Source organism: Bombina bombina, chromosome 3 (genome assembly GCF_027579735.1).
Source record: "Bombina bombina isolate aBomBom1 chromosome 3, aBomBom1.pri, whole genome shotgun sequence".
NCBI classification, from domain to species: domain Eukaryota; kingdom Metazoa; phylum Chordata; class Amphibia; order Anura; family Bombinatoridae; genus Bombina; species Bombina bombina.
In genome coordinates, this window is record NC_069501.1 from 446,562,812 (window position 1) to 446,590,122 (window position 27,311).

Genomic DNA, 27,311 nt, shown 5'->3' on the forward strand with positions numbered 1-27,311 from the left:
CTTAGTGCTTTTGCACACCCAATTATAGATTCCCAAGGCTCCTCATAAAGAAAGAAATGTTCTACCAGCTATCAGAGCATATAGTGCAGCCGCATCCTTATAGTGCCATAAACACTGTACTCCTGGGACTTGAAATCGCAGCAATCCCTGGGCCATGTTTTAGCATACCTCCATACTTGTGTTTAAAGCAGACCCAGGCCGCCAGACAAACTTCAGCAAGTAGTGGAGAGCACGGTAAATACCTGACCGAGATGCACACAGATTGTATTTCCACTGCGGATTGATTACACGTTTCACCCCTTCTGTGTTGTCCTGGGGCTTCGTCAGATTTCAACTTGGCGCTCCCGGGACTACCCATGACTAGGGGAAGGTGGGGAATAACACCAATACTATGATTATAAAATGTATTTAGGGTTTAATTTTCCTTTAAAATACATTTCTTTTTCAACCTTTATATGCCAAGATCGACCTCACGTGCACCTGTGCCAATCTTAACACTAACACAAAGCAATGATTTGTAAGTATTCCTGTGTTGTGACCACAGAGCATATCTATCAATAAGTGAATTCACCAATAGCAAAGCACCTTGCAACAGCATTATTGACTTCCATGTCCCTTTAAATTTCCATAGTTATTATTTAAGGTTTAAAATATATGCAACATTTTTATGGTAATGCACAAATTCTTTTAATATAATTTGTTATCTCATCCTAAATATATGTCTATCCTTAAATATTTTAGCCTGTTCTTTATTTACTACATTATTCTGCAAAATGATTTCATTCTTAAACAGAAACTAATAAAAACATAATTTATGTAAGAACTTACCTGATAAATTAATTTATTTCATATTGGCAAGAGTCCATGAGCTAGTGACATATGGGATATACAATCCTACCAGGAGGGGCAAAGTTTCCCAAACCTCAAAATGCCTATAAATACACCCCTCACCGCACCCACAATTCAGTTTAACGAATAGCCAAGTAGTGGGGTGATAAAGAAAAGAGTAAAAAGCATCAACAAAGGAATTTGGAAATAATTGTGCTTTATACAAAAAAATCATAACCACCATAAAAAGGGTGGGCCTCATGGACTCTTGCCAATATGAAAGAAATGAATTTATCAGGTAAGTTCTTACATAAATTAAGTTTTCTTTAATGTAATTGGCAAGAGTCCATGAGCTAGTGACATATGGGATAGCAATACCCAAGATGTTGAACTCCATGCAAGAGTCACTAGAGAGGGAAAGATAAAAATAAAAACAGCCATATTTCTCTGAAAAAAATGAATCCACAACCCAAAATATAAGTTTATCCTCATAAATGAAAAGAAAAACGTAAAACATAAGCAGAGGAATCAAACTGAAACAGCTGCCTGAAGAACTTTAATACCAAAAACTGCTTCTGAAGAAGCAAATACATCAAAATGGTAGAATTTAGTAAATGAATGCAAAGAAGACCAAGTTGCTGCTTTGCAAATCTGATCAACTGAAGCTTCATTCTTAAAAGCCCATGAAGTAGAGACTGATCTGGTAGAATGAGCTGTAATTCTCTCAGGCGGGGCTTGACCTGACTACAAATAAGCTTGATGAATCAAAAGCTTTATCCACGAAGCCAAGGAAATGGCAGAAGCCTTCTGACCTTTCCTAGAACCAGAAAAGATAACAAATAGACTAGAAGTCTTCCTAAAATCTTTAGTAGCTTCAACATAATATTTCAAAGTTCTTACCACATCCAAAGAATGTAAGGATCTCTCCAAAGAATCCTTAGGATTAGGACACAAGGAAGGGACAGCAATTTCTCTATTAATGTTGTTATAATTCACAACCTTAGGTAAGAATTTAAATGAAGTCCGCAAAACCGCCTTATCCTGATGAAAAACCAGAAAAGGAGATTCACAAAAAAGAGCAGATAATTCAGAAACTCTTCTATTAGAAGAGATGGCCAAAAGGAACAACACTTTCCGAGAAAGTAGTTTAATGTCCAAAGAATGCATAGGCTCAAAAGGAGGAGCCTGTAAAGCCTTCAAAACCAAATTAAGACTGAGATTAAGACTTCAAAACCAAATTAAGGAGAGATTGATTTAATGACAGGCTTGATACGAACCAAAGCCTGTACAAAACAGTGAATATCAGGAAGCTTAGCAATCTTTCTGTGAAATAAAACAGAAAGAGCAGAGATTTGTCCCTCCAAGGAACTTGCAGACAAACCCATATCCAAACCATCCTGAAGAAACTGTAAAATTCTAGGAAGAATGTCAAGAGAATTTATGAGAAGAACACCATGAAATATAAGTCTTCCAAACTCGATAATAAATCTTTCTAGAAACAGATTTATGAGCCTGTAACATAGTATTAATCACAGAGAAACCTCTATGACTAAGCACTCTGTGTTCAATTTCCATACCTTCAAATTTAATGATTTGAGATCCTGATGGAAAAACGGACCTTGAGACAGAAGGTCCAGCCTTAATGGAAGTGGCCAAGGTTGGCAACAGGACATCCGGACAAGATCCGCATACCAAAACCTGTGAGGCCATGCTTTAGCCGCCAGCAACACAAACAATTGCTCCATGATGATTTTGGAGATCACTCTTGGAAGAAACTGTAAAATTCTAGGAAGAATGTCAAGAGAATTTATGAGAACACCATGAAATATAAGTCTTCCAAACTCGATAATAAATCTTTCTAGAAATTGAAATGATTTTGGAGATCACTCTTGGAAGAAGAACCAGAGGCGGGAAAATATAAGCAGGTTGATAACACCAAGGAAGTGTCAACACAGCCACAGCTTCCGCCTGAGGATCCCTGGACCTGAACAGGTACCTGGGAAGTTTCTTGTTTAGATGAGAAGCCATCAGATTTATTTCTGGAAGACCCCACATCTGAACAACCTGAGAAAACACATCTGGATGGAGAGACCACTCCCCTGGATGTAAAGTCTGATGGCTGAGATAATCCACCTCCCAATTGTCTATACCTGGGATATGAACTGCAGAAATTAGACAGGAGCTGGATTCCGCCCAAGCAAGTATCCGAGATACTTCTTTCATAGATTGGGGACTGTGAGTCCCACCCTGATGATTGACATATGCCACAGTTGTGATATTGTCTGTCTGAAAACAAATGAACGGTTCTCTCTTCAACAGAGGCCAAATCTGAAGAGCCCTGAAAATCGCATGGAGTTCCAAAATATTGGTTGGTAATCTCGCCTCTTGAGATTTCCAAACCCCTTGTGCTGTCAGAGATCCCCAAACAGCTCCCCAGCCTGAGAGACTCGCATCTGTTGTGATCACAGTCCAGGTTGGACGAAGAAAAGAGGCCCCTAGAACTATACGATGGTAATCTAACCACCAAGTCAGAGATAGTCAAACATTGGGATTTAAGGATATTAATTGTGATATCCTTGTATAATCCCTGCACCATTGGTTCAGCATACAAAGCTGGAGAGGTCTCATATGAAAACGAGCAAAGGGGATCGCGTCCGATGCTGCAGTCATGAGACATAAAACTTCCATGCACATAGCTACTGAAGGGAATGACTGAGACTAAAGGTTCCGGCAGGCTGAAACCAATTTTAAATGTCTCTTGTCTGTTAGAGACAGAGTCATGGACACTGAATCTATCTGGAAACCTAAAAAGGTGACCCTTGTCTGAGCAATCAAAGAACTTTTTGGTAAATTGATCCTCCAACCATGTTTTCGAAGAAACAACACTAGTTGATTGTGAGATTCTGCAGAATGTAAAGACTGAGCTAGTACCAAGATATCGTCCAAATAAGGAAACACCGCAATACCCCGCTCTCTGATTACAGAGAGTAGGGCACCAAGAACATTTGAAAAGATTCTTGGAGCTGTCGCCAGGCCAAAAGGAAGAGCGACAAATTGGTAATGCTTATCTAGAAAAGAGAATCTCAGAAACTGATAATGATCTGGATGAATCGGAATATGAAGATATGCATCCTGTAAGTCTATTGTGGATATATAATGCCCTTGCTGAACAAAAGGCAGAATAGTCCGTATAGTTACCATCTTGAAAGTTGGTACTTTTACATAACAATTCAAAATTTTTAGATCCAGAACTGGTCTGAATGAATTTTCTTTCTTGGGTACAATGAATAGATTTGAATAAAACCCCAGACCCTGTTCCTGAAATGGAACTGGCATGATTACTGAAACACACTTTAGGAAAGCCTGAGCCCTTACCGGATTTGCTGGTTTGCGTGAGAGAAAACATCTTCTCACAGGAGGTCTTAGTCTGAATCCTATTTGATACCCCTGAGAGACAATACTCAAAATCCATTGATTTCAGATAGAATTTGTCCAAACATCTTTGAAAAACCTTAATCTGCCCCCTACCAGCTGAGCTGGAATGAGGGCCGCACCTTCATGCGGACTTGGGGGCTGGCTTTGGTTTCTTAAAAGGCTTGGATTTATTCCAAACTGAAGAAGGTTTCCAATTGGAAACAGATTCCTTGGGGGAAGGATTAGGTTACTGTTCCTTAATTTGTCGAAAGGAACGAAAGCAGTTAGAAGCTTTAGATTTACCCTTAGGTCTTTTATCCTGAGGCAAAAAAACTCCCTCCCCCCCAGTGACAGTTGAAATAATCAAATCCAACTGAGAACCAAATAACTTATTACCTTGGAAAGAAAGAGATAACAATCTAGACTTAGAAGTCATGTCAGCAATCAGAATGCCAAGATTTAAGCCACAAAGCTCTTCTAGCTAAAATAGCTAAATACATAGATTTAACATCAATTTTGATGATATCAAAAATGGCATCACAAATAAAATGATTAGCATGCTGAAGCAAGCGAACAATGCTAGACAAATCAGAATCCAATTGTTGTTGCGCTAAATGTTCCAACCAAAAAGTTGATGCAGCTGCAACATCAGCCAAAGAATATAAATAGGCTTTTCTTAGATAAGATTCAAGTTTCCTATCTATAGGATCTTTAAAGGAAGTACTATCTTCCATAGGAATAGTAGTACGTTTAGCAAGAGTAGAGAGAGCCCCATCAACTTTGGGGATCTTTTCCCAAAACTCCAATGTAACTGCTGGCAAAGGATACTATTTTTTAAACCTTGAAGAAGGAATAAAAGATGTACCAGGCCTATTCCATTCCTTAGAAATCATATCAGAAATAGCATCCGAAACTGGAAAAACTTCTGGAGTAACCACAGGAGGTTTATAAACAGAATTTAAACGTTTACTAGTTTTAATATCAAGAGGACTAGTTTCCTCAATATCCAATGTAATCAACACTTCTATTAACAAAGAACGAATGTACTCTATTTTAAATAAATAAGTAGATTTTTCAGTGTCAATATCTGAGGAAGGATCTTCTGAATCAGATAGATCCTTATCAGAAGAGGATAATTCAGTATGTTGTCGGTCATTTGAAATTTCATAAATTTTATGAGAAGTTTTAAAAGACCTTTTACGTTTATTAGAAGGCGGAATGGCAGACAGAGCCTTCTGAATAGAATCGTCAATAAAATCTTTTAAATTCACAGGTATATCTTGTGCATTAGATGGTGAAGGAACAAAGCACTATTACTGATAGATACATTCTCTGCATGTAAAAGCTTATGACAACTATTACAAACCACAGCTGGAGAAACAATCTCCACAAGTTTACAACAAATGCACTTAGCTTTGGTAGAACTCTTATCAGGCAGCAGGGTTCCATCAGTGATTTCTGAGACAGGATCAGATTGAGACATCTTTGCAAATGTAAGAGAAAAAAACAACATATAAAGCAAAATTATCAATTTCCCTATATGGCAGTTTCAGGAATGGGAAAAAAGCATAGCCCTCTGATAGATAAAAAAGACAAGAGGCATATAGGAATGGGGTTTTAAATAATGAAATATTTGGCACCAAGTATAACGCACAACACAAACAAAAAAAAAAAATTGGGGCGCTAACAACATCCGGAAATGACACATTCGCGTCACTGAAGACGCAACCTTGTGAAAGGACTCAGCGTTGACTAAGATGCCGGAAAAGACAAATTTGCATCATCGAACGTAACTTTGTGTCAAAAAATCTCCCAAAGGAGGCAAAGTTTGTAAAACTGAATTGTGGGTGTGGTGAGGGGTGTATTTATAGGCATTTTGAGGTTTGGGAAACTTTGCCCCTCCTGGTAGGATTGTATATCCCATACGTCACTAGCTCATGGACTCTTGCCAATTGCATGAAATAAATAATTAGTTATTTTGTTAATAGTATCTATACACACAAGGGTTTGATTACAAGTGGAGCGCTAAATATCGCTTTCATAAAAGCAATATTTGCACTCCACTGTGTAATACTAGAGCACACTAATGTGCAATGGTATTACAAGTTGCTGGGAAGCATTGTGCTCAAATGGGAGCCTTGTTCTGATGCCGTCAGAGAAAGTGTAAGTAGTGCAGCAAAAGCAGCATGTTTTTTTAAATATACTGTATATGTATATAGTCATATACATATATATTTACTGGGAACACACAGTTCCTATAGACCGCAAAGTAAAAGCACTTTTCAGTGTCTTTTTTTTTCTAACACCCCACTCCCACCAACTTTAGCCCAAAATACTTCCTAGTGCAGTAATTTTATTAAAAAATAAAGATGCTGCTATCTTCATTTTTTAATAAAAAACGCTAGAGTGTATTTTGGGGCCATATCTTAATTTTACAAGCGCTAATTGCTACCGCGAGTTTGCGGTAGCAATAACCATCCACTTGTAATAGCTGATTAATTATGTCTTTGACAAAAAATGGCAAATTTGCTGTTTGCGAGAGCGTGAAAATTTAGTGCTCCACTTGTAATCTAGCCCTAAATCATTATATATCATATGACACTATTAATATTTCTCAGCTCAATGGACCCATTTTCTTCATTAAGCTGCTGAATCTACACAGTCAAGTTGATCCCTTCCAAATCTTTACACTAGTATTTGACACTATACAGGGGCTACATGTTATATAGCGCATTCACCCAACAGGTTATTATGGATGAAACAATCCTATCGTCATAAAAATGTAATAGCTTAAAGGGATATTAAACACTGAATGAAAAGCTATAGCAAGTTTTAAAAAAAAGTTATACTTATCTTGCTTGTGGTTATCTATTGACTTCTATAACTCATTTTTTTATTCTAAGGGTACGGCAGGTAATATTCACTTTTTAGGTAATAAGAGACACTATGCCAGTAAGTATGTATATAAAAGTAGAACGTCCAGGCCTGAACTTGGTGCATCTGTGCAGAGGGACCAGTAACCTCATATGGGACTTTACTGGTTGCTAAGCAAATGTGCATCCTGTGTTTAGACCTGGATGTGCATAGTAAAATACTGTCATGACATCTCCAAGCGCCGAAAGAGTAAAGATAACCCACCATATCTTCAGAATTAAAAGTAAGTACTTTCATTCTGAGTGACTGAACCTAATAGAGAACCAAAAGCAAGGTAAGTATTACAGAGCCAGATTATAAGTGGAGCGTTATATATTGCTTTCATGAAAGCGATATTAGCGCTCCACTTTGTAATACGAGCACACAATAATGTGCTCTGGTATTACAAGCTTACAGCAATGCGAACGTGACATTGCACTCACCAGAGCGCGCTTCCATAGAATCCATATACTTTGTATATACACATATTAACACATAAATAAATATGTATATCAGTGTGTATATATATATATATATATATATATATATATATATGCTGAGAACACAGTTCCCATAGATCGCAATGTAAAGCCACTTTTCAGTGCCGTTTTATTTTCTAACACCCCACTCCCAACAACTTTAACCCCAAAATACTGCCTAGTGCAGTAATTGTATGAAAAAATAAAGATGCCGCCATCTATATCCTATATAATAAAAGGCCAGGTATGTTTGTCTGAAGCTGTCATGCGCAGTAGAGTCTGCGCGAGGACAAACATACCTGACCATTAGGATCAGACAAAAGAGAGGGGGGCTAGAGAGCAAAAGAGAGGGGGATAGAGAGAGCAGGAGAGAGAGCAAGAGAGAGAGAGATAGAGAGAGCAAAAGAGGGTGGATAGAGAGCAAAAGACAGGGGGATAGAGAGCAAAAGAGAGAGGGGTGAGAGAGCAAAAGAGAGGGGAGAGAGAGAGCTAAACAGAGGGGGAGAGAGAGCAAAAGAGAGGGGAGAGAGAGCAAAAGAGAGGGGGAGAGAGCAAAAGAGAGGGGGAGAGAAACAGCAAAAGAGAGGGGGCTAGAGAGCAAAAGAGAGGGGGATAGAGAGAGCAGGAGAGAGAGCAAGAGAGAGAGTGATAGAGAGAGCAAAAGAGAGGGTGGATAGAGAGCAAAAGACAGGGGTATAGAGAGCAAAAGAGAGGGGGATAGAGAGAGCGAGAGAGCGAGAGAGAGAGAGATAGAGAGAGCAAAAGAGAGGGTGGATAGAGAGCAAAAGACAGGGGGATAGAGAGCAAAAGTGAGAGCGGTGAGAGAGCAAAAGAGAGGGGGGAGAGAGAGCTAAACAGAGGGGGGGAGAGAGAGGGGGGAGAGAGAGCAAAAGAGAGGGGAGAGAGAGAGCAAAAGAGAGGGGGCAGAGAGAGAGCAAAAGAGAGGGGGAAAGAGAGTGCAAAAGATAGGGGGAGAGAGAGAGAGCAAGAAAGGGGAGAGAGAGAGCAAGAGAGAGGGAGTAAGAGCAAAAGAGAGGGGGTAAAGAGAGAGCAAGAGAGGGGGAGAGAGAGAGCAAAACAGAGGGGGGCGAGAGAAAGAGAGGGGAGAGAGAGCAAAAGAGAGGGGGTGAGAGAGAGTGAGCAAAAGAGAGGGGGTAAGAGAGAGCGAGAAAAAGAGAGGGGGTAAGAGAGAGAGAGCAAAAGAGAGGGGGGGAGAGAGCAAAATAGAGGGGGAGATTGAGAGAGAGCAAAAGAGAGATGGGTGAGAAAGAGCAAGGGGTGGGACCGCTGTACTGCAAAAAAATGGCTTGTGTACACTTTAAATAAACTACAGTAGACAGTATTTTGGGGCCATTTGGGGCAGATATATCAAATTAACCAGAGTTCTGATTGCAGTAGCTATAGCTGATTAATTATCGCGCCCCCACCCACGCAAATTTACCCGTTTGCGGCCTTGTGATAATTTAATGCTCCACTTGTAATCCAGCCCACAGTGTCTTAAAAGCTGCTGTTTTTCTTTGACTGGAGTTCAATGCCCATTTGAGTATACAGCAGACACTAATTATACATTTCATTAAAATGGTTATGAAACTTTTTCATGACTTTTGAAAATCCTGTCGTCACTAGAATATAAAATGAGTATCACATGTAAACTCAAATGCAAATCAGTAAAACATGATCTTTTTATTATGCTGATGATATCTTATGTCAGATAAGGCAGATGCACACATTCCCCTGTATTGCTCCATTTCACCATATCTGCTTAATTTAATTGTGACGATGGTCATTAGAAGGTAAAAAATGGTCATGGATCATGTGATTATATTTTGGAATGTATCTAGTCCTCTGATGCTGTGGAGTAAAGATATTTTTTCTTTCCAACACCATCCTTACCTACAAAGAGATATATTGTTTTTGTGTACAAATTGCTGCAAATTACCTGAAACAGCTGATTGATTTGCAGCATTTTAAAGCAAATCCATGAGCCCTGATTGCTTGTTATACTTGCATGCGCCCCTGGCCTCTGGCTCTGATAAATCAGGCAAATATTAGCTACATTTGAAAGGGGATGGGGAGATCTGAGAACCTCAGATTTCCCAGTGCCAAGGGCCAAACAAAACCAAAGTACTGTATCCTACTTATTATAGTATTATCCATCACATTTCATTAAAGCCAGTAAATTCACAGATATGATAATAAATTCTAAAAAAGTCAATGGTTGGGACATTTTTATTACCATTGTTGTGCTTCGCTAAGATTCAAACTCTTACTGTTTTAAATATTGGGACATTGCATTTTATTTACAGCTCACAGGTTTTAGTAATAATTCTTTTTGCATTCAAATGTTATAACTTTATATATAAAATCCATTTATTATCACTCCAACACCCACTGAATCTACACTGTTATGTATGAATATAGTTTGATTTTTTTGGTGGACATATGAATTTGTTTATAAAGGTAACTGCAATGATTTAACTTGGCTATTTTCAAAAGGTCATCTTAAAAATCATTCCTTTGCACTGTAAAAGTTATTGTGATACACAATAAATTATTATATAGCTTAGCAGTACATTTCTCCCTCCCCCCCCCAAAAAAAAAAAACACAAAAAAACGGAACAACCATTATTTCCCACTTGAGCTGAGGATTCTGGGAAAGGATATGACATATTTGAAAAAAAAAGAGGTGCTGCTTAGTGGAGCTATTTTGCATATCATGCGCCAGTATCCTCTGCTCCATAAGAAACACTAGTTCAGGATTTCTGTGGAAAAATGTGCAGCTGAGAAATACAATGAGCTAAATTCAAAAATACTTTTTGTTTGTGAAAGCAATATTTTTGCTTTAAAAAGTAGTTGCAACTTCGCTGCTCACAAATGCATAAAGATTTACAACCGCCCCTCATCAGAGCGACGAGTTGCAAACTCTTCTCCATTGAAATCAATGGAGCTGTTTTTTTTTCTTAGCCATTTTCTTCTCATCACACAGAACAGAAAAATGTGTTACAAAAATTACAAACCAAACCATTTCTGCAATTGGGGTGTAGAATTTTTTTTTATAAAAGTTTATCTAATTTTTTTTTTTTTCTACCAACATCACCATGAATGGGGATTTTTGTAGATAAATAAATTTGTGATCAACCACATTATGTTTAGGTAATTAGTATACAACAAAAAGATTACGTTAGGTGTTTGCTTTACTAACTGACATAAGATATATGCATAAAAAGCAGGTTTCAGTACTTTGGGAATTGAACAGTAGAAAACTAAATATCAATTCCGAATTAAGCTAAATTAAGCCCCCAAAAAGATCAAATACAAAAGCATGTAAGAACTCAGTGGAAATAACACTTACAGCCGTCACACAATACCACATCCTGTAACAATGACGAAAGCCCTAGCTAGCAAGTGAAGTTAAGCAAATCTATATTAAACACATATACAACTGAAGCAGAATAGGTCCAAATTAACTAGGATCATGAAAATCTGTTGTCCTGGATCTGTGCAGGGAAACCTGTGTTTTGTAACAAAATAGCTTGTAACAGGTAGGCAATGCCTAGTTATCTCTCATGCACTAAAATCCACTTTTAAATAATAAGAAGGCAGTCAGTTCCCTGGATTTACTAAGCTTGGAATGATCTTCTTAGGACCTCCAGAGAGCGTGTAGTGTTCTAGACACCCTATTCACTAAACATGGAGTAGTAAATGAGGTTTAGAAAACTGATTTCATAAAATAAACTAGTGACTCAAAAGATTAGAGAAAATCACAGAAAATTAACATCCTCCCCCATATAGCCAACTCATATAGGGCAAGATTAAGAGCGGCGTGCTAAAAGTCTCGTGAGAGGAATATGGAGTTTTTGAGCCCATTAGTGCGCAAGTTAAATATCGCTTGTATTATGAGTTGAAAGTAAATGTGAACATGTCAGCGCAAAAGCAATTTACGCTAGAATGATTACTGCGACTTGAAAGCTCTGGTTAACTGTTACACGAGACAAAAAAGTTGTTCAAAACACATCAAAAATACATTTAACAGAACATTTACTCTCATATTGACACTGTCTGATAAAAATTATTGCAAAACAAAATTGCATTAAAAATTTATAAGGGCGCAAATATATGAGGTCTTAGGTGTTAGAAAAAAAAGGCATGCAAAGGGCTTTAACATAGAGATTTATTTTTTTTATTATTTATTTATAAAATATTTTACCAGGAAGGATACATTAAGATTTCTCTCGTTTTCAAGTATGTCCTGGGTCCACAAAACATTGCATTGATACAATAGGGTACAATAAAATTCAAAAACAATAATAATACACAATAGATGCAAAAATGTTACATAGAACAGGTAAGAAATATATAATCAACCATGACAGAAGCATTCTGTTTTGAGATATGTAGAGAGGGATCTCTTAAAGGATATTGGGCTTGGGGAAGGTTTGAAAGTGAGCGGGAGGTTGTTCCATAACTGTGGTGCTCGGTAGGAAAAGGAGGATCGAGCTGCTTTCTTTTTGTATTGAGGCAAGCTAAATAATGTGCTGGTACTGGATCGGAGGTTATAGGAGGTGGGAATAGCCGGGGAGAGCATTCTGCTCAGGTAGGGTGGGAGCTTCCCAGAAAAACTCTTAAACACAAGGCAGGAAAGATGGAGGGTGCGTCTGGATTCCAGCGTCAGCCAGTTTAGTTCTTTTAGCATGTCACAATGGTGAGTCCTGTAGTTACATTGTAGCACAAAGCGGCAGAGCGAGTTTTACAATGTATTAAGTTTATTAAGGTGAGTTTGCGGTGCAGGTGCATATACTACATCCCCATAATCCATGATAGGCATCAGCATTTGCTGTACAATCTTTTCCTTTACTGTTGGGCTGAGGCAAGATTTGTACATACATACATAAGTGACGTTTTGTGGTATTCACCCCATCACCAGGATCTGATGAAGGGGTGAATACCCCGAAACGTCATTTATCTATGGAATAAAAGTTTTGCACTATTATAAGTCCAGTGAGTGCTTTGTTTAATATTGGACATTCCATAGCACCCTGGCCTATATACTTTTCCAGTTTGTGAGTGCTCCTATTCTGCTCTATTATATATATATATATATATATATATATATATATATATATATATATATATATATATGTATCTACATATGTATTTATGTGTATATATGTTTTTATGTATTTACAGACATTTATACACATATAAACAGATAAATAATAAATGTATTTACAGACATTTATACACATATAAACACATAAATACAGATGTATACATATATAGACATACATATAAGTGCATTGGAGCCATTTGTAGTCAAGTAGCTGAAAACCTGAAAAATCATATTTATGCAATATTCATATTTAAAAAAGTGTTATGTGTATTTACTGTAAATATTGTATACTCCAGTGTTCTTCACATAAGATAATATGTTCTATATTACCTCCTTCGTCAGACATCAACAAAAATGTTATTTTTGTTGATGTCTGACGAAGGGGGTAATACTCCGAAACATTACAAGTAATAAAGGTAACAATTTTAAAATCCTGGCGAGTTCATCCTTTTTTCCACTACCTATACTTTCATCTTGGAAGCACCCTGGGTAGATGTGCTGGCCCTTTGTTTACTTTAAATAAATAAGAATAAAGAGAGGGCGCCACAATAGCGTGATATCGTCTGGAATGCAGGTACAGATAAAAGTAGGTATTATGCTTACCAGATGGTGTGGCACTGTACTGTAACCAGTGCAAGAGAGCAGGCTAGCACTTAACAGTGGCTAGTACACTGTAGGAGCCAGGCTCCAAAGGCACTTGTCCTAGTTGCAACTTGGTGTTTGTCTCCTGTTGTCTGGACTTCAGGTGCTGCAAAGGAGTAATCTTATGTGTGTTGTTCAGTTGGTATGTATGAACCACAACACAGACAACTTCAAATAAAAATGACTTTTAATATTTTATGACGCGTTTCTCAACCTTCTGATGAAACAACCCCTGTAGGTTGAGAAACGCGTCATAAAATATTAAAAGTCATTTTTATTTGAAGTTGTCTGTGTTGTGGTTCATACATACCAACTGAACAACACACATAAGATTACTCCTTTGCAGCACCTAAAGTCCAGACAACAGGAGACAAACACCAAGTTGCAACTAGGACAAGTGCCTTTGGAGCCTGGCTCCTACAGTGTACTAGCCACTGTTAAGTGCTAGCCTGCTCTCTTGCACTGGTTACAGTACAGTGCCACACCATCTGGTAAGCATAATACCTACTTTTATCTGTACCTGCATTCCAGACGATATCACGCTATTGTGGCGCCCTCTCTTTATTCTTCTTTAACAGTTGTTCCACACTCTCTGGGATCAAGAGGAGCAGCCTGATTCATTATTCCTTTCAAGAGGACATCTTTATTCCCTATTTACCACCAGCATATGGACAGTAAACAGGACTAATACGGTAGACCTGATCTACTATATCAAAAGTACAATATTTGGTTTTAAATTGTATATTGTTTTCCTTTTAAACACCAGCGCTCTTTTATATCCCTTTATTGGGATATTTTCACTTGTTACTTTAAATAAATAAATATATATATATATATATATATATATATATATATATATATATAACCAAAATTCCATCAGATTTATATAGTAATATATATTTAACAAAATATAGAACATATTCTGCTATGTTCAGAACATTAGAATGTACATTATGCCATATAAGCTTCTATACTTACGCTTCAAAATAACTGGGTTTGCGAGACTTGTTGGGTGTTTTTTTTTTTTTTAAATCTCGGTTCTATTAAAGTTTATGGGGGAATGCAATTATGCATTTGCGACCTCACGTAGTCTATCTTTTATTGTGAGTATGAGTGTTCTGGAGCATAAACTTTTTAATTTTAACTCTTAATACAGGAGCGAATTGATGAGTGCAAAAAATTTACATCTAGCAAATGTAATGATCGAATGTAAGTGCAATATTGCGCTCCACTTTTTTATGATGATACAGGTGATAATGTAGAGACCATGTTGGTTGAAATAAGGAGTGGGCAAAAAAAATCCTAAAAAACTATTACTAAGAACATGCTACAAACCCCCGAACATTAGTGACATGGAGGAAACTCAACTACTAATTCAAATATTAAAGGCTGCTAATAATATCAGTGCTGTAATGATGGGAGATTTTTACTACGCCAACATAAACTGGGCCAATAAAACTAGTAATACAGCTAAGGGAGATAGATTTTTAAATATTCTCAGGGATAACTTCTTGTCACAATTCATAGAGGAGCCAACTAGGAATAAAGCTATATTGGATTTAGTTTTTTCAAACGATACAGATAATATCAAACATAGAAGTCAGAGAACATTTGGGTAACAGTGATCATAACATGGTTACATTTGAAATCACTTTCCATAGGCAGTGTCTTAAGGGTTCAACCAAGACTTTTAATTTTAAGAAAGCAAAATTCAATGATTTAAGGAAATCGTTAAATAACATAAATTGGGACAAAGTATTCTCTTATATAAATACAGAGGATAAATGATAAATAACATTTAAAACGTTGTTAAATAAATATACATATCAACAGATACTACATGGTTATAAAAGTAAAATAAATAAATCCAAGCCAATGTGGCTAAATAAAAATGTGTTAAGAGAAATTAGGAAAATTGTAAATTATTCAAAGAAAATAGTATATACTTAACATAACAAATATATAAGGAATGTAACAAATCAAGCAAAAAAGCAATGCAATTAGCCAAAATTGAAAATGAAAGATTAATTGCAAATGATTCTAAGTCAAATCCTAAAAGGTTTTTTAAGTACATAAATGGTAAAAAAAGTTATGCTTTTGAAAGATCACCACACAAATATCTGGTTTTGGACAGATCTTAGTGTAACGATCTTTCACAAGAATCAATCCGGCACTGAAAATAGCCACAAGTGCCGCCTACTTTCACATTCAGCAAATCCCATGCCTAATAATCATCACATCAATAATAAAAATATAAATAGTTTTATTTAACTAAAGAAAAATAATCATTACCTTAATAAAAATGATTAAAGTAGATTTATTTAACTAAAACTATAACATTATAGGCTTTACTTTCATTTTTACTCCTTGGGGCCGAATTATCAAGGGCTGAATGGCCCCTGATCACCTTGTTTCTGCGCGAGTCTTCAGGCTTGCTGGAAACATAAGTTAAGAAGCAGCGGTCCTAACACCACTGCTCCTTAATTGGTCCGCTGCCTCTGATTGACATCCTTGCCAGTGGCCGATTGGCCTCGAATCTGCATGGGGCGGCATTGCACAAGCAGTTCACTAGAACTGCTTGTGCAATGCTAAATGTGGACAGCGTATGCTGTTGGCATTCAGCTATGTCTGGCGGACATGATACGCTACAGCGTATCATATCTGCCAGACTTTCATAAATCGGCCCCTATGTCCCTTCCTCCTCACACTTAGGTTCTTGTGCAGATCTATTCCACTCTAACCATTCTTCTATTCATTGAGCTTCATGAAATTTCAGAAGGGGTTGATCCTGTATACATAGAATTGCAGGGAAACAATGGTATTGAAAGGATAGTCAAGTGAAAATTAAACTTTCATGATTCACATAGTGCATGCAATTTTAAAAATCTTTTCATTGAACTTCTATTATCCGAATTGTGTGGTTCTCTTGGTATCCTTTGTTGAAAAGCATACCTAGGTAGAGTCATGAGCAGCAATGCACCACTGAAAGCTTGCTGCCAATTGGTGGCTTCACATATATGCCTTTGTCATTGACTCACCCCCAATGTGTTCACCTAACTCCCAGTAGTGCATTGCTGCTCCTTTTACAAAGGGTATTAAGAGAATGAAGCACATTTAATAATAGAAGTACATATAAAAGTTGTTTAAAATTGTATGTGAATCATAACAATTTGTATTATATTCCTTTAATTCTTTTTCTCGACTTTGTATGTTTATTTTATAACATTTTATGCTGTGAAAGAGACGTTATTTCTTCAGACACAAATTCACAGTTTTGAGACCTGCAAAACCAAGAATGTGAGATTATCTTCAAGATAGAAAAAAATTGTCAAAACAATTTCACAGAAACCTGTGGGAGAGTATGAGAGGGTGAAGGGATTAATAGAATTAATTAACCAAAAAAATAAATAAACATTGCAGCTTGGAATATACAGCCTCATGCTACAAAATTAAAAAACAATCCTTAATCCTTTGGATTAAAATGTACCTTAAAGGGATAGTCAACACCAGATTTTTTGTTGTTTAAAAAGAAAGATAATCCCTTTATTACCCATTTCTCAGTTTTGCATAACCAACACAGTTATATTAATATACTTTTTACCACTGTGATTACCCTGTATCTAAGCTTCTGCTGACTGCCCTCTTGTTTCAGTTCTTTTGATAGACTTGCATTTTAGCCAATCAGTGCTCACTCCAGGATAACTTCACGTGCATCAGCTGAATGTTATCTATATGAAACACATGAACTAATGCCCTCTAGTGGTCAAAATGCATTCAGATTAGAGGCAATCTTCAAGTTCTAAGAAATTAGCATATGAAACTACTAGGTTTAGCTTTCAACTAAGAATACCAAGAGAACAAAGCAAAATTGGTGATAAAAGTAAATTGGAAAGTTGTTTAAAATTACATTCCCTATTTAAATCATGAAAGGTTTTTTTTGGACTTGACTGTACCTTTAAATAGAAAATAAATTTAAAAAAATCATATTTAAATCAGAAAACTAAAATAAAAAAAATCTGATTTTTTTAATTGAGTATATTTTGGAATCTTTGCAAGGAGAATCCCTTGAACAACTGGTAAAAGAACCAACACATAAAGGAACTATATTAGATTTAGTCCTTTAAAACAGTTCTATAGGATCTGAACTGCCTGTGGGTGAGAACTTAGGCTTTATTGATCATCAGTCTGTATGGTTTAAGATTCAGGCCAAGGTACTGTGCAACCATAGTAACAAAAAAGTTTTAGATTTTAGAAAGGCTGATTTTTCTTACACGTGGAAATACCTTAAAGGGATACTAAACCCAATTTTTTCTTTCATGATTCAAATAGAACATGCAATTTTAAGCAACCAGTTTACTCCTATTATCAATTTTTATTTGTTCTCTTGATATCTTTATTTGAGAAAGCAGGAATCTAAGCTAAGGAGCCAGTCCATTTTTGATTCAGCACCCTAGATAGTGCTTGTTGATTGGTAGCTACATTTAGTCACCAATCTGCAAGCGCAACCCAGGTGCTGAACCAAAAATGGGCCTGCTACTAAGCTTACAGTCTTGCTTTTCAAATAAAGTTAGCAACAGAATGAAGGCAAATTCTTAATAGGAGTAAATAAGAAAGTTTCTTAAAATTGCATGCTCTGTCTAAATCATGAAAGATTTTTTTTGGGGTTTAGTATATACTTTAATAATTCTCTAAAAGTGGTGGCACAGATTACAGAAATGCAAGAACAGTTAAAATAGTTTAACAGTATTTTAGATGCAACTACACATTGGGCCCCATGTACTAAGGCTGGTGCTGACAAGATTTCCCACTTGAGAACCTGTCTGCCTGGCTTTGGACACTGTACGTCCACTGCCCCTATATATGTAATTCTGCCCCCTTCCCTATCGTGACTAATTGCATGAGAGATGGGCCTATTGATCACCTGCACTAACATCTTCAGGGGAATTTCAATCCACCAACTCAAAGGTGGAAAAGAGGGTAAGAAGCAGCGGTCTTACATGTGCCTGCCTCGCAAGGGCTCAAAAGCAGCATATACTGCTTAGTACATTGTGCAAACTGTAATAGGCTTGTTTTTAAATATAACATAAAAACAACTACAACATGGTTTTCAAGAAAAGTAGCGCATGCAGTAAAGACATAAAAGACAGTTTACAAAAAATAAAAAATACTGGCTCAGAAGAGGATAGGGAAAAATGTAGAACCCAACAAAAATGACAAAGCTACAACCCAGCCTTTGGTTGCCTCAGGTTTTCGCCAAAATCTGTAATAAACGACAAACCTTCAAATATCCCAATACATATGATCCTTAGTGATGGGCACATAAAAACACAAGCAGACATTGCTCAAAAGATTTGTCACCCTTTTTTGCATTGGTACGCCTACTTTCAAGTAAGACATGCTATCAGCACAACTCCACATAGATCAGATATAACCAGACCCCTCATGCCATTTGAAACACTTTGTTCCAACACTGGACACATTAGGTCTCATATTTCCTTGATACATAAAATGCTACAACACCCTACTGCCGATAATAAACCGTCCTACATACAAAAGTGGGAAAATGAACTTAACATAGAATTGACTGATACGCAATGGGGGAGAATCTTCAACACAATTAAAAAATCGTCACTTTCCAAAACCATTATAGAAATTAACTACAAATTACTTTCCCGTTGGTATCTGACACCAAATACATGGCATATACCCATATGCATCCCCACTTAGTTGGAGAAAATGTGGAGGTGTAGGCAATCTTTTGCATATCTGGTGGACATGCCCGCTTCTCCAAAACTACTGGAAGGACGTCTCCAAAAGTGTCAATAATATTCTAGACACAGATATAGACCTTACCCCGACAATAGTCCTTATTAACGCCCTCCCAAAAATACTTTGATGAAAGCTTTTCCAATGCATGTTGAACTGTGCCAAACGTCTAAGTCCAAGACTATGGAAAACCACACAAACCCCCACACACTCGGCATGGATAAAGGAAGTAGATCATGTGTTAGAGCTTGAGAAAATACATTATACATTTATCAGTAGACAAGACTTTATTCTAGACATTATCTTCATATGGGAAATGAGACCCCAAAACTAATAAACTCTAAGAGAACATGTTTGCCTTTGTCTCACTCCACACATAACTTGAGTCGCTTAGGCTCAATATAGTATACATATACAGGAGATCACACTACTACTAACACCCCCCCTTCCAACCTACCCCCTCCCAAACATCCACCTTCCCTTCTTACCCTCCCCTCCCCTTTTCAACTTTTAACTTCAGTTTCCTTAAGGCATAATCAAAGAAAGAACTGGAATAGAGCGAACTTGTTTTGAGAGAGCCACTCGTCCAAGAGATCTTTTAAAACTCTCGCTCTATAATTCTACATGCGTAAAGATGTGATTATGTAATAATGTCATAACATTAGTAATTTTTAATACAGATACCTTGAATGTACACATTGTCACATTGAAATGATAGCTTGATGCCTATGTTGCTGTTATTGTTATTTTCAAAAAAACAATAAAAACATTTAATGAAAAAAGAAAATGACAAAGCTGTTAATTAGAAAAGCTAAAGCTCATGCAGAAGAGGAAATAACAGTCAGTAAAAATGGTGACAAAACTTTAGATATGCCAGAGAAAAGAGAGAAACTAAGGGAGGAATAGTAAGTCTTCACAACATGCAGTAATTCATTAAAAAGGTATTTCTTTTTTCATTATGCAAAAACCAAGGTTACAGCCTCTTCATTAAAATGCTGGTAAAGTTACAATAGATAGTAATAGATCAGCCCTTTTCAGTGCTGGATTGGCCCACCAGGATGCCGGAATATTTCCTGGTGTGCCAGTGGGCCATTGGCATCATAGGGCCACATCCTGGGCAGAGGGAGCATCCCAGCCAGGACACAGAGCAAGCCTTGTGTGCAGTGTAGCACAATTATTCAAGGCCAGTCCGCTCCTGGAATCCTGAAGGTAACGAGCTGGGGGGTAGGGGATAGAGGATGCTGGGGCTGGACCGGTCTACAGAAATTTCCAGGGTTGGTCTGATTTTCCAAGTCCAGACCTGGCCCCCTTTTTTTGTTTAATGAATTTTTATGGTAATATCAATTTGCAAGTTCAGCAAAACCCAATGAACTTTATTCTCATTGCTGACTTTATTGAATTTAGCAAGTTAGCAGACATTTGAGAACATTATTATGAAGAATTGCATAGATAGCTAGTGAGTGTGCTTGCTGCAGTTACATGTTAATAGATGAAACCAGGACCGGACTGGGAACAAAAAAAGTCCTGGGCATTTAAAGGCAGAGCAGCCCACATCAGTTAGGTAGCTATAATAGACCAGAACTCTCATTCTGCAGCGCCTCTGCTTAACAGCCAGACAGAAAATGTACTTTCTGCTTTACAAAATAGGCATATTGTAACAGTTTTCCTATTCTTACCCATATTAAGAGAAGATTTGGCCTCTATATTCACTATTAACATTCTCTTCAAGCTTGCCAAGTCATTTCTTATTCTATGCAAAATTCGCTATGTAGAATAACAGGGGAAAATGTAGGGCTTGCAAATATTTGGGAGAATAGAGAGACTTAAAGGGACATTAAACCCAATTTTTTTCTTTCATCATTCAGATGGAGAATACCATTTTAAACAACTTTCTAATTTACTTCTATTGTCTAATTTGCTTCATTATATTGATATTCTTTCCTGAGAATCATATCTAGATAGGCTCAGTAGCTTCTGATTGGTTGCTGCACATAGATGCCTTATATGATTGGCTCACCTATGTGCATTTCTATTTCTTTAACAAAGGATGTCTAAAGAATGAAGAAAATTAGATAATAGAAGTAAATTGGAATGTTGTTTAAAATTGTATTCTCTGTCTGAATCATGTAATACATTTTTTGGGTTTAATGTCCCTTTAATGAATTTATCCAGCAGAATAAGCTTCACAAAATCTCAGACAGACCAACAAGGTATGAAGTCTAGAAGAGTGCATTAAGGCCTTTTCACTTGCAAGTCCTTCTTATTGCACTATTGCTTTCATTTACCTATGTGTTTAACCCCCACCAATGTAAGCTCTGGGAGGCAATACACTGACAATATTAAACTTAACACAGACAATGATGAACACCTACACACGTCTTGCCTTATTGGCTCAGTGGCTGTGTTCAGCTCAGGACCAGTAGTGCATTGCCTCTTCAAAGATGACTTTAATTATGTGCTTAATACCTTTTAGAGGATGAAAATACACAAATATAGGCAAGCAATAATGCTATAAAAAATGTACCTAATGCATTTTCTTATCACAGCTTTTTGTGCATTTCTGTGTATAGTAATATAAAATACAATACATAAAGTGTAACAAAACTCTCATATCATGCAGTGCACATACATAAATGAGAGCTAACTCGCGTTGCTAGAGAGTTCCACCCTTTTTTTTTTTTTTGGGAAATTCAGTGAGATCAGCCTTTGTGAAGTCTAAACAACAATTTATCTCCAAACTGGAGAATCTTTGAATATCAGAGCCTAAATACATTATATTCATTGTGCGTGGTAAGGGTAAAATAAGACATATTTGGCAAAGCAGCGGACCCTTTAAATGTAAATTAAATATGCTCATAGAACTTACTTTAAATAAAAAAGAAAAGGAATTAAAAATATAATAATAATATTTTAAGATAGTTGGGCTCCATTGGGCTCCATGTACGAAGCAGCTAAAGCTGCTCCGGAGCCCTTGAGGGGCAGGTTCGCATATGCGAGCCAGCTTCCCACATAGCGGGTCAGACGTACTTCAAAGGTGCAGTTGGTTACATTGTATCCTCATTTATCCAAAGGGTAACCGTAAAGTATTTCTCAGCACACAATAAGCGTAATCTATTATTGGCTGCAAAATAAAAAAGAGACTCTTTAAGAACATTTCTGTTCCAAAATCGAAACAACTGATTGAAACAATATTGCTGTCAGGAGCTATTTTATCAGCAACATTGCAAGATTGCCGTTCTGTTACACAGACCATACCCCTTTATATCTATTTGGGAACTTTTAAGTATATTTTGTGGTATTATATCAAAAAGACCAGAAAAAGAGACTTACCTGGGCTCTCTCACACTGTTTTTTATATTCTGTGATTGTTTTTGATATCCTGTGATTGTTCATGTGAATAGAATCTATCTATTTTTTATCCATTTAATTTGTTATGTCCAAAGTAAATATAAAACATTTCTAATCATTTCTAGTCTTTAATTTATTTTCTCACACAGATTTTAGAACCACCTAAATATCGCTACCCAATTCCAAATAGTTATCAGACCATTGAGAGTATTTTTATCATATCCTAATAGGGAACATATTTTATACATTGTATCACATATTTATTCAGTTGGACAGTAATCCTTACTCTGGGGTGTGAGCTTGATCCTTTATTTTATTGGTTAGGCCATTCGTAATATCAATAACCCATACAACAAAAAGAGGAATTCAGCCCCTACAGAGTATAGATCGTTTCTGTTTGTAATTAAACAATACTTCATATAGTCATTCTCAAATTATTGGGTGTATGTAATGATTCTCCACAAGTCATAACCGTTCTTTATATGCTCGATCTGCGACTTAGATTCCTTACACGTCTTCTACCTGAGAACTCATTGGCAGCAAAATTTTACACTGCTCCTTATAATGCTGATTAGCTGTACTTCTCAAAACATTATACAGGCCGTCTTGGATATTTACTAATAGATTTACTCCTTAGATTTAGGATTGAGTGTAACATCTCTAATGACGTGCTGTGTCTAACATGTTATTTATCGATAATCACTGCAGCACGGTGAGTGATCCTATATAACGGTAAGCGCATTCTTAGCGAACATCTACTTAGATTTACATTTGACCTTATAAGGAAACTCGTGGCCAACTGATTCCGCAGCACTGTCTATGGGTACAAAACATTTAAATAAAACAATGATATAAAAACTTGTAAGAGACAAGACAAAATTTTACAAACACATAAGAATTGAGGTATTTACAATCTAGAAGGGTAGAGATGTTCACGCCATAATCTCATCTAGCTATTAACCTATCAAGCTTTACCCATCATAGGTCACCTCACATTCTTTCCCTTGGTAACTACCATACACTCTGTAGGTGTGAGATACAAGTATCAACTAAGTTGCCAGTTAATACGATCCTACACAGAAAAAGGTGAAACATTAACTCTAAATAATACCGCTAGAGTTGACGCATATACATATGGTAGATGTGATCCGAATAATATAATATCGAATCAATAACCCTCTCTGTATTGACATATCTTAAACACACCCACCGCATTACATGTAGGTCACTCAAGCATAATTACGTAGGGAGAACCTTATAACGTCTTACAGATGTAGTTTCTAATATAATTTATAATCACATCTTCACACTCAGTACTGCTAGATGACAAGGTCATGTGAGAAGTTTAATTCAGTATTTAAAGTAATCCTAATCCATTTATTCAGAACAGTTCTGCTAATGTATCATCAGGTAAACCCTCAGTGATATGTCTAGCTATGTATCTATTATTTTGTCTTAAATGGCAAGTAGATCTATTAAAGGAACACCCAATAGTAATTTAATTCATTCATGGTATTGGGCATGACACAGTTTAGTCTAAATATCCACTTAGTATCTCTTTGTAATAAAATAGATTAACAGTTTCCCCTTTTAATACCTGGTCTAATCCTCTCCAACCCCCAACATTTCAGAGCATCTGTATAGCCTTTATGGTGTTGTAGAAAGTGGCGGGCTACACTTGTGATTCCTTCCTTTTTACAAATCCTTCTTGGCATTATGATTATTACTCAAATGCAATGTAACCCTAGTCCCCAGGCTTCTGGTCGTCATGCCAACATAGAATTGGTTACAACTACAGGACAAGCTATATATAACATTATTACTTTTGCAATTAATGTAGCTGTTTATGGTCCATTTCTTCCAGAACCTATCCATTATCACCTGTTTTTTAACCATATGTTGGCATACCTTACAACCACCACGTGGGATTGATCCTTTATAAAGTGTTTTTTTTTTTCATTGGGGGCCCATGAGCCAAATTTTCTCATAGGAAATTCAAAAATCAACAATATTCAGGCTCCAGCCTGCACCAACACTTGCTTTTTTCTATCTTAGAAAACTTTTATCTCAGTATACTTTTTGAGAAAAAAATTCACAAAATATTTGTATTTTACATGACTATATAATAGAAAATTACTCATGGGAAGTTTTTCTGAACAAAAGCTCTTTTTCATGTTTGGGTTTTTGACATGATTAATATCATCTGACGTTTGAATTAAGGAATGAATATATCTGTAAACAGCATTATGTTGGTGTCATGGGAAACAATTGTGTTCTTTTGGTTAACCCCTTATCTGCTGGAGAAATCAAAAGAAAGCAAGTTCATAACAACCATTGATGTGGTATGTTCCAATGTCTGTTTCACACACAGGAGAAATTCACTAAAATACAATATTGTATATTAGTAAATCTGTGGGGGTTTTTTTCCAGCATTAGTGCTTTTCATCTCACATTTCTATTTTTAAAAGAACTGAAATATCAGAGCTTAATTTTTGTGAGTGAAAATGTTTGCGTTATCAGGCCTTAAAAAATATGAGGTGTTAAGAATTTAAAATATTCAACTCCTAGATTCTTTGAAATAAATTTAAATGAGAAATTTAATCTACCAATCATGTATATACAACCTAGAAATAGTTGTGTCCATTTTAAACAAAAACACTTAAAAAATAATTTGCTTTTCTCTAAAATATACAGAATAGCAGAGATAATTTTTTAGGTAAACATGATGTAAAGATGAAAAATGTCCTTGAAAGTACTAACGCTTCTTGGTTGTCTTACACAAATTCTTACAAAAAATATTAGTAATTCTATTGTCAGTATTTTTCCTTTAGAAATTATTTAGTGACAACTTTAATGGACACTGTACTAAAAATATCATGCATATAAAAGAGAAAAATGAACACATTTAAAAATATGTTTTGCCTTAAAAGAAAATGTTAAGTTAAAGATGTTGAAATTGAAATTAATACCACAGTTTTGTTTTTGTACTTCCTACTAATCCTTACTGGTTGATACAGACAACTGCCTTTGCTTTTCTGGTGAATAGGGACACAACTTCATAAATAAAACACATTACTTAATTCAGGCCAGGAACATGAGTTTTATTTATTCATTTGTATCTATTTTTTTTATTTTATCTGAAATATATTTTAAAATGCATTCTTATAAATGAAACAAATAAAATAAGTTGACTACAGCGCCCCTTTAAGCTTAGTGTACATATACAGTACTACAACTTTTAATGTGACAGCATCCATAAATTTAGGACAACCAATTTGAAAAGTATCATTCACCAGTAAATAAGCACTTTATTAATAAATAAAATACAAGAATAAACCTTAGCCTATTATTTGGGGTTAAACAACAGATATTAAATTACAACTCAAGCAGTTTACTCTGTTTAAAGTAGGTTTATTAAACTGCAACATACTCTTACATTCTAAAAGTTTTATGAAATAAATTCTAGAAACATGTGGGTAAAAAGCTTTTATGATTTTAAACAGAAATATTAATGCACCCTACAAATGAAAGGTCAGAGAATCACTGTCCCAATTCACCTGGGGACAACACAATTAGACTGTAAGCTCTTTGGTACAACAATTATATTAACTGTTTATATTGTTGCTTATACTCAAAGCCAATAAAATAAATGACATATTGAGTTAAAAATATTGCACATTCTTGTCTTACCAAAAAGTCTTTGGCAAATTCCTCAGATTTTTCTTTCTTTTTCTGGTAACCTTCAACATAGCGCTGTAGCACCTCTCTCTGCTCCATGGTGAGAGGCTAGTAATGAATATGGTCACATCAAGTAGACCTGATTATTACGACCACCAGGCAAAGGCGAAGCATGTGGTTTCCAATCATCATGACATAGACTCACACACACACAAAGTTAAGCGGAAGTTATTACTGACAGCTACTTGTGGTCAAGAATAAAGAAGAAGCAAACAGGGTCCTACTGCCTTCCACTTATTCAAGCTGTGTGTTCTGGCTTCTTAAAATGTCAGATCAGAACAAATAGGGTGCAGCCTTCTTTGTTCTTAACTGCGTTTATTAAAAATATGTTGCTATAGTGTAATACTGAGAATCCACATCCCTCAGGACTAACTGTGCTGCAGAGAGAGACGTTAATTCTGTATGAGCCTCTGCTTCTGTGACATTATCTAGTTACCTCTTCCTCTGTTTCATAAACAATGTGTTCTTTGTTGATACAGATCAGCCAAAAGATTTTCTTTAGGGAAATAGATGTGTTGGTTTCAGTACTGTAAATTATGTAGTAACACTGTTGAGAAGCAAAAAAAAAAAAAAAAGATATTGCAGTTGCTAAATAATGTGATGAGTGGTATGTCAAAATTGTGTGACCTTAAAGGGACATATTAAACAAAAACTAAGTGTTAGAGCATTGTACTCTGGCACTAATGCTCGCTCCTATTGTTTTAACGCCCACAGAAGGGTTAAACACTTGGGTGCCACAATTCATTGCCAATTCTGATTAGCATATAACTAGTGAGAAAATCAGGGGTGCAATACTCTGGCTGTGTTTTGCTCAGGTGCTACAGTGCATTGTGCGGATTTAAAGGGACATTAAACTGCTTGAGATTGTAATATAAAAGGCCAGATTACAAGTGGCATGCTAACTGTTGCATGCAAGTGATATTGGGCCAGATTACTAGTGGAGCGCAAACATTTGCGTGAATGATAAGGGGTTAATCGTGCTCATCAGGCTTACCGCTGGTATTACGAGTTGAAAGTAAACCCGATTACTGCGATTTCAGAGCTCTGGTTAACTGTTAACGCGAAACAAAAAA

General features: G+C 36.3%; 1 protein-coding gene across 2 annotated transcripts in view; it reads right to left on the reverse strand.

Moving 5' to 3' along the window:
- LOC128653408 (tyrosine-protein phosphatase non-receptor type 22-like) overlaps nucleotides 1-26,438 on the reverse strand; it is a 290,064-nt gene extending 263,626 nt beyond the window's left edge. For both annotated transcript variants that reach the window (XM_053706667.1, XM_053706666.1), the window contains exon 1: nucleotides 26,191-26,438. In XM_053706667.1, the coding sequence (XP_053562642.1) occupies nucleotides 26,191-26,277 (87 nt within the window). In that variant the 5' untranslated portion in view covers nucleotides 26,278-26,438. The remainder of the gene's footprint in view (nucleotides 1-26,190) is intronic.
- Between the last annotated feature and the right edge of the window lie 873 nt (nucleotides 26,439-27,311).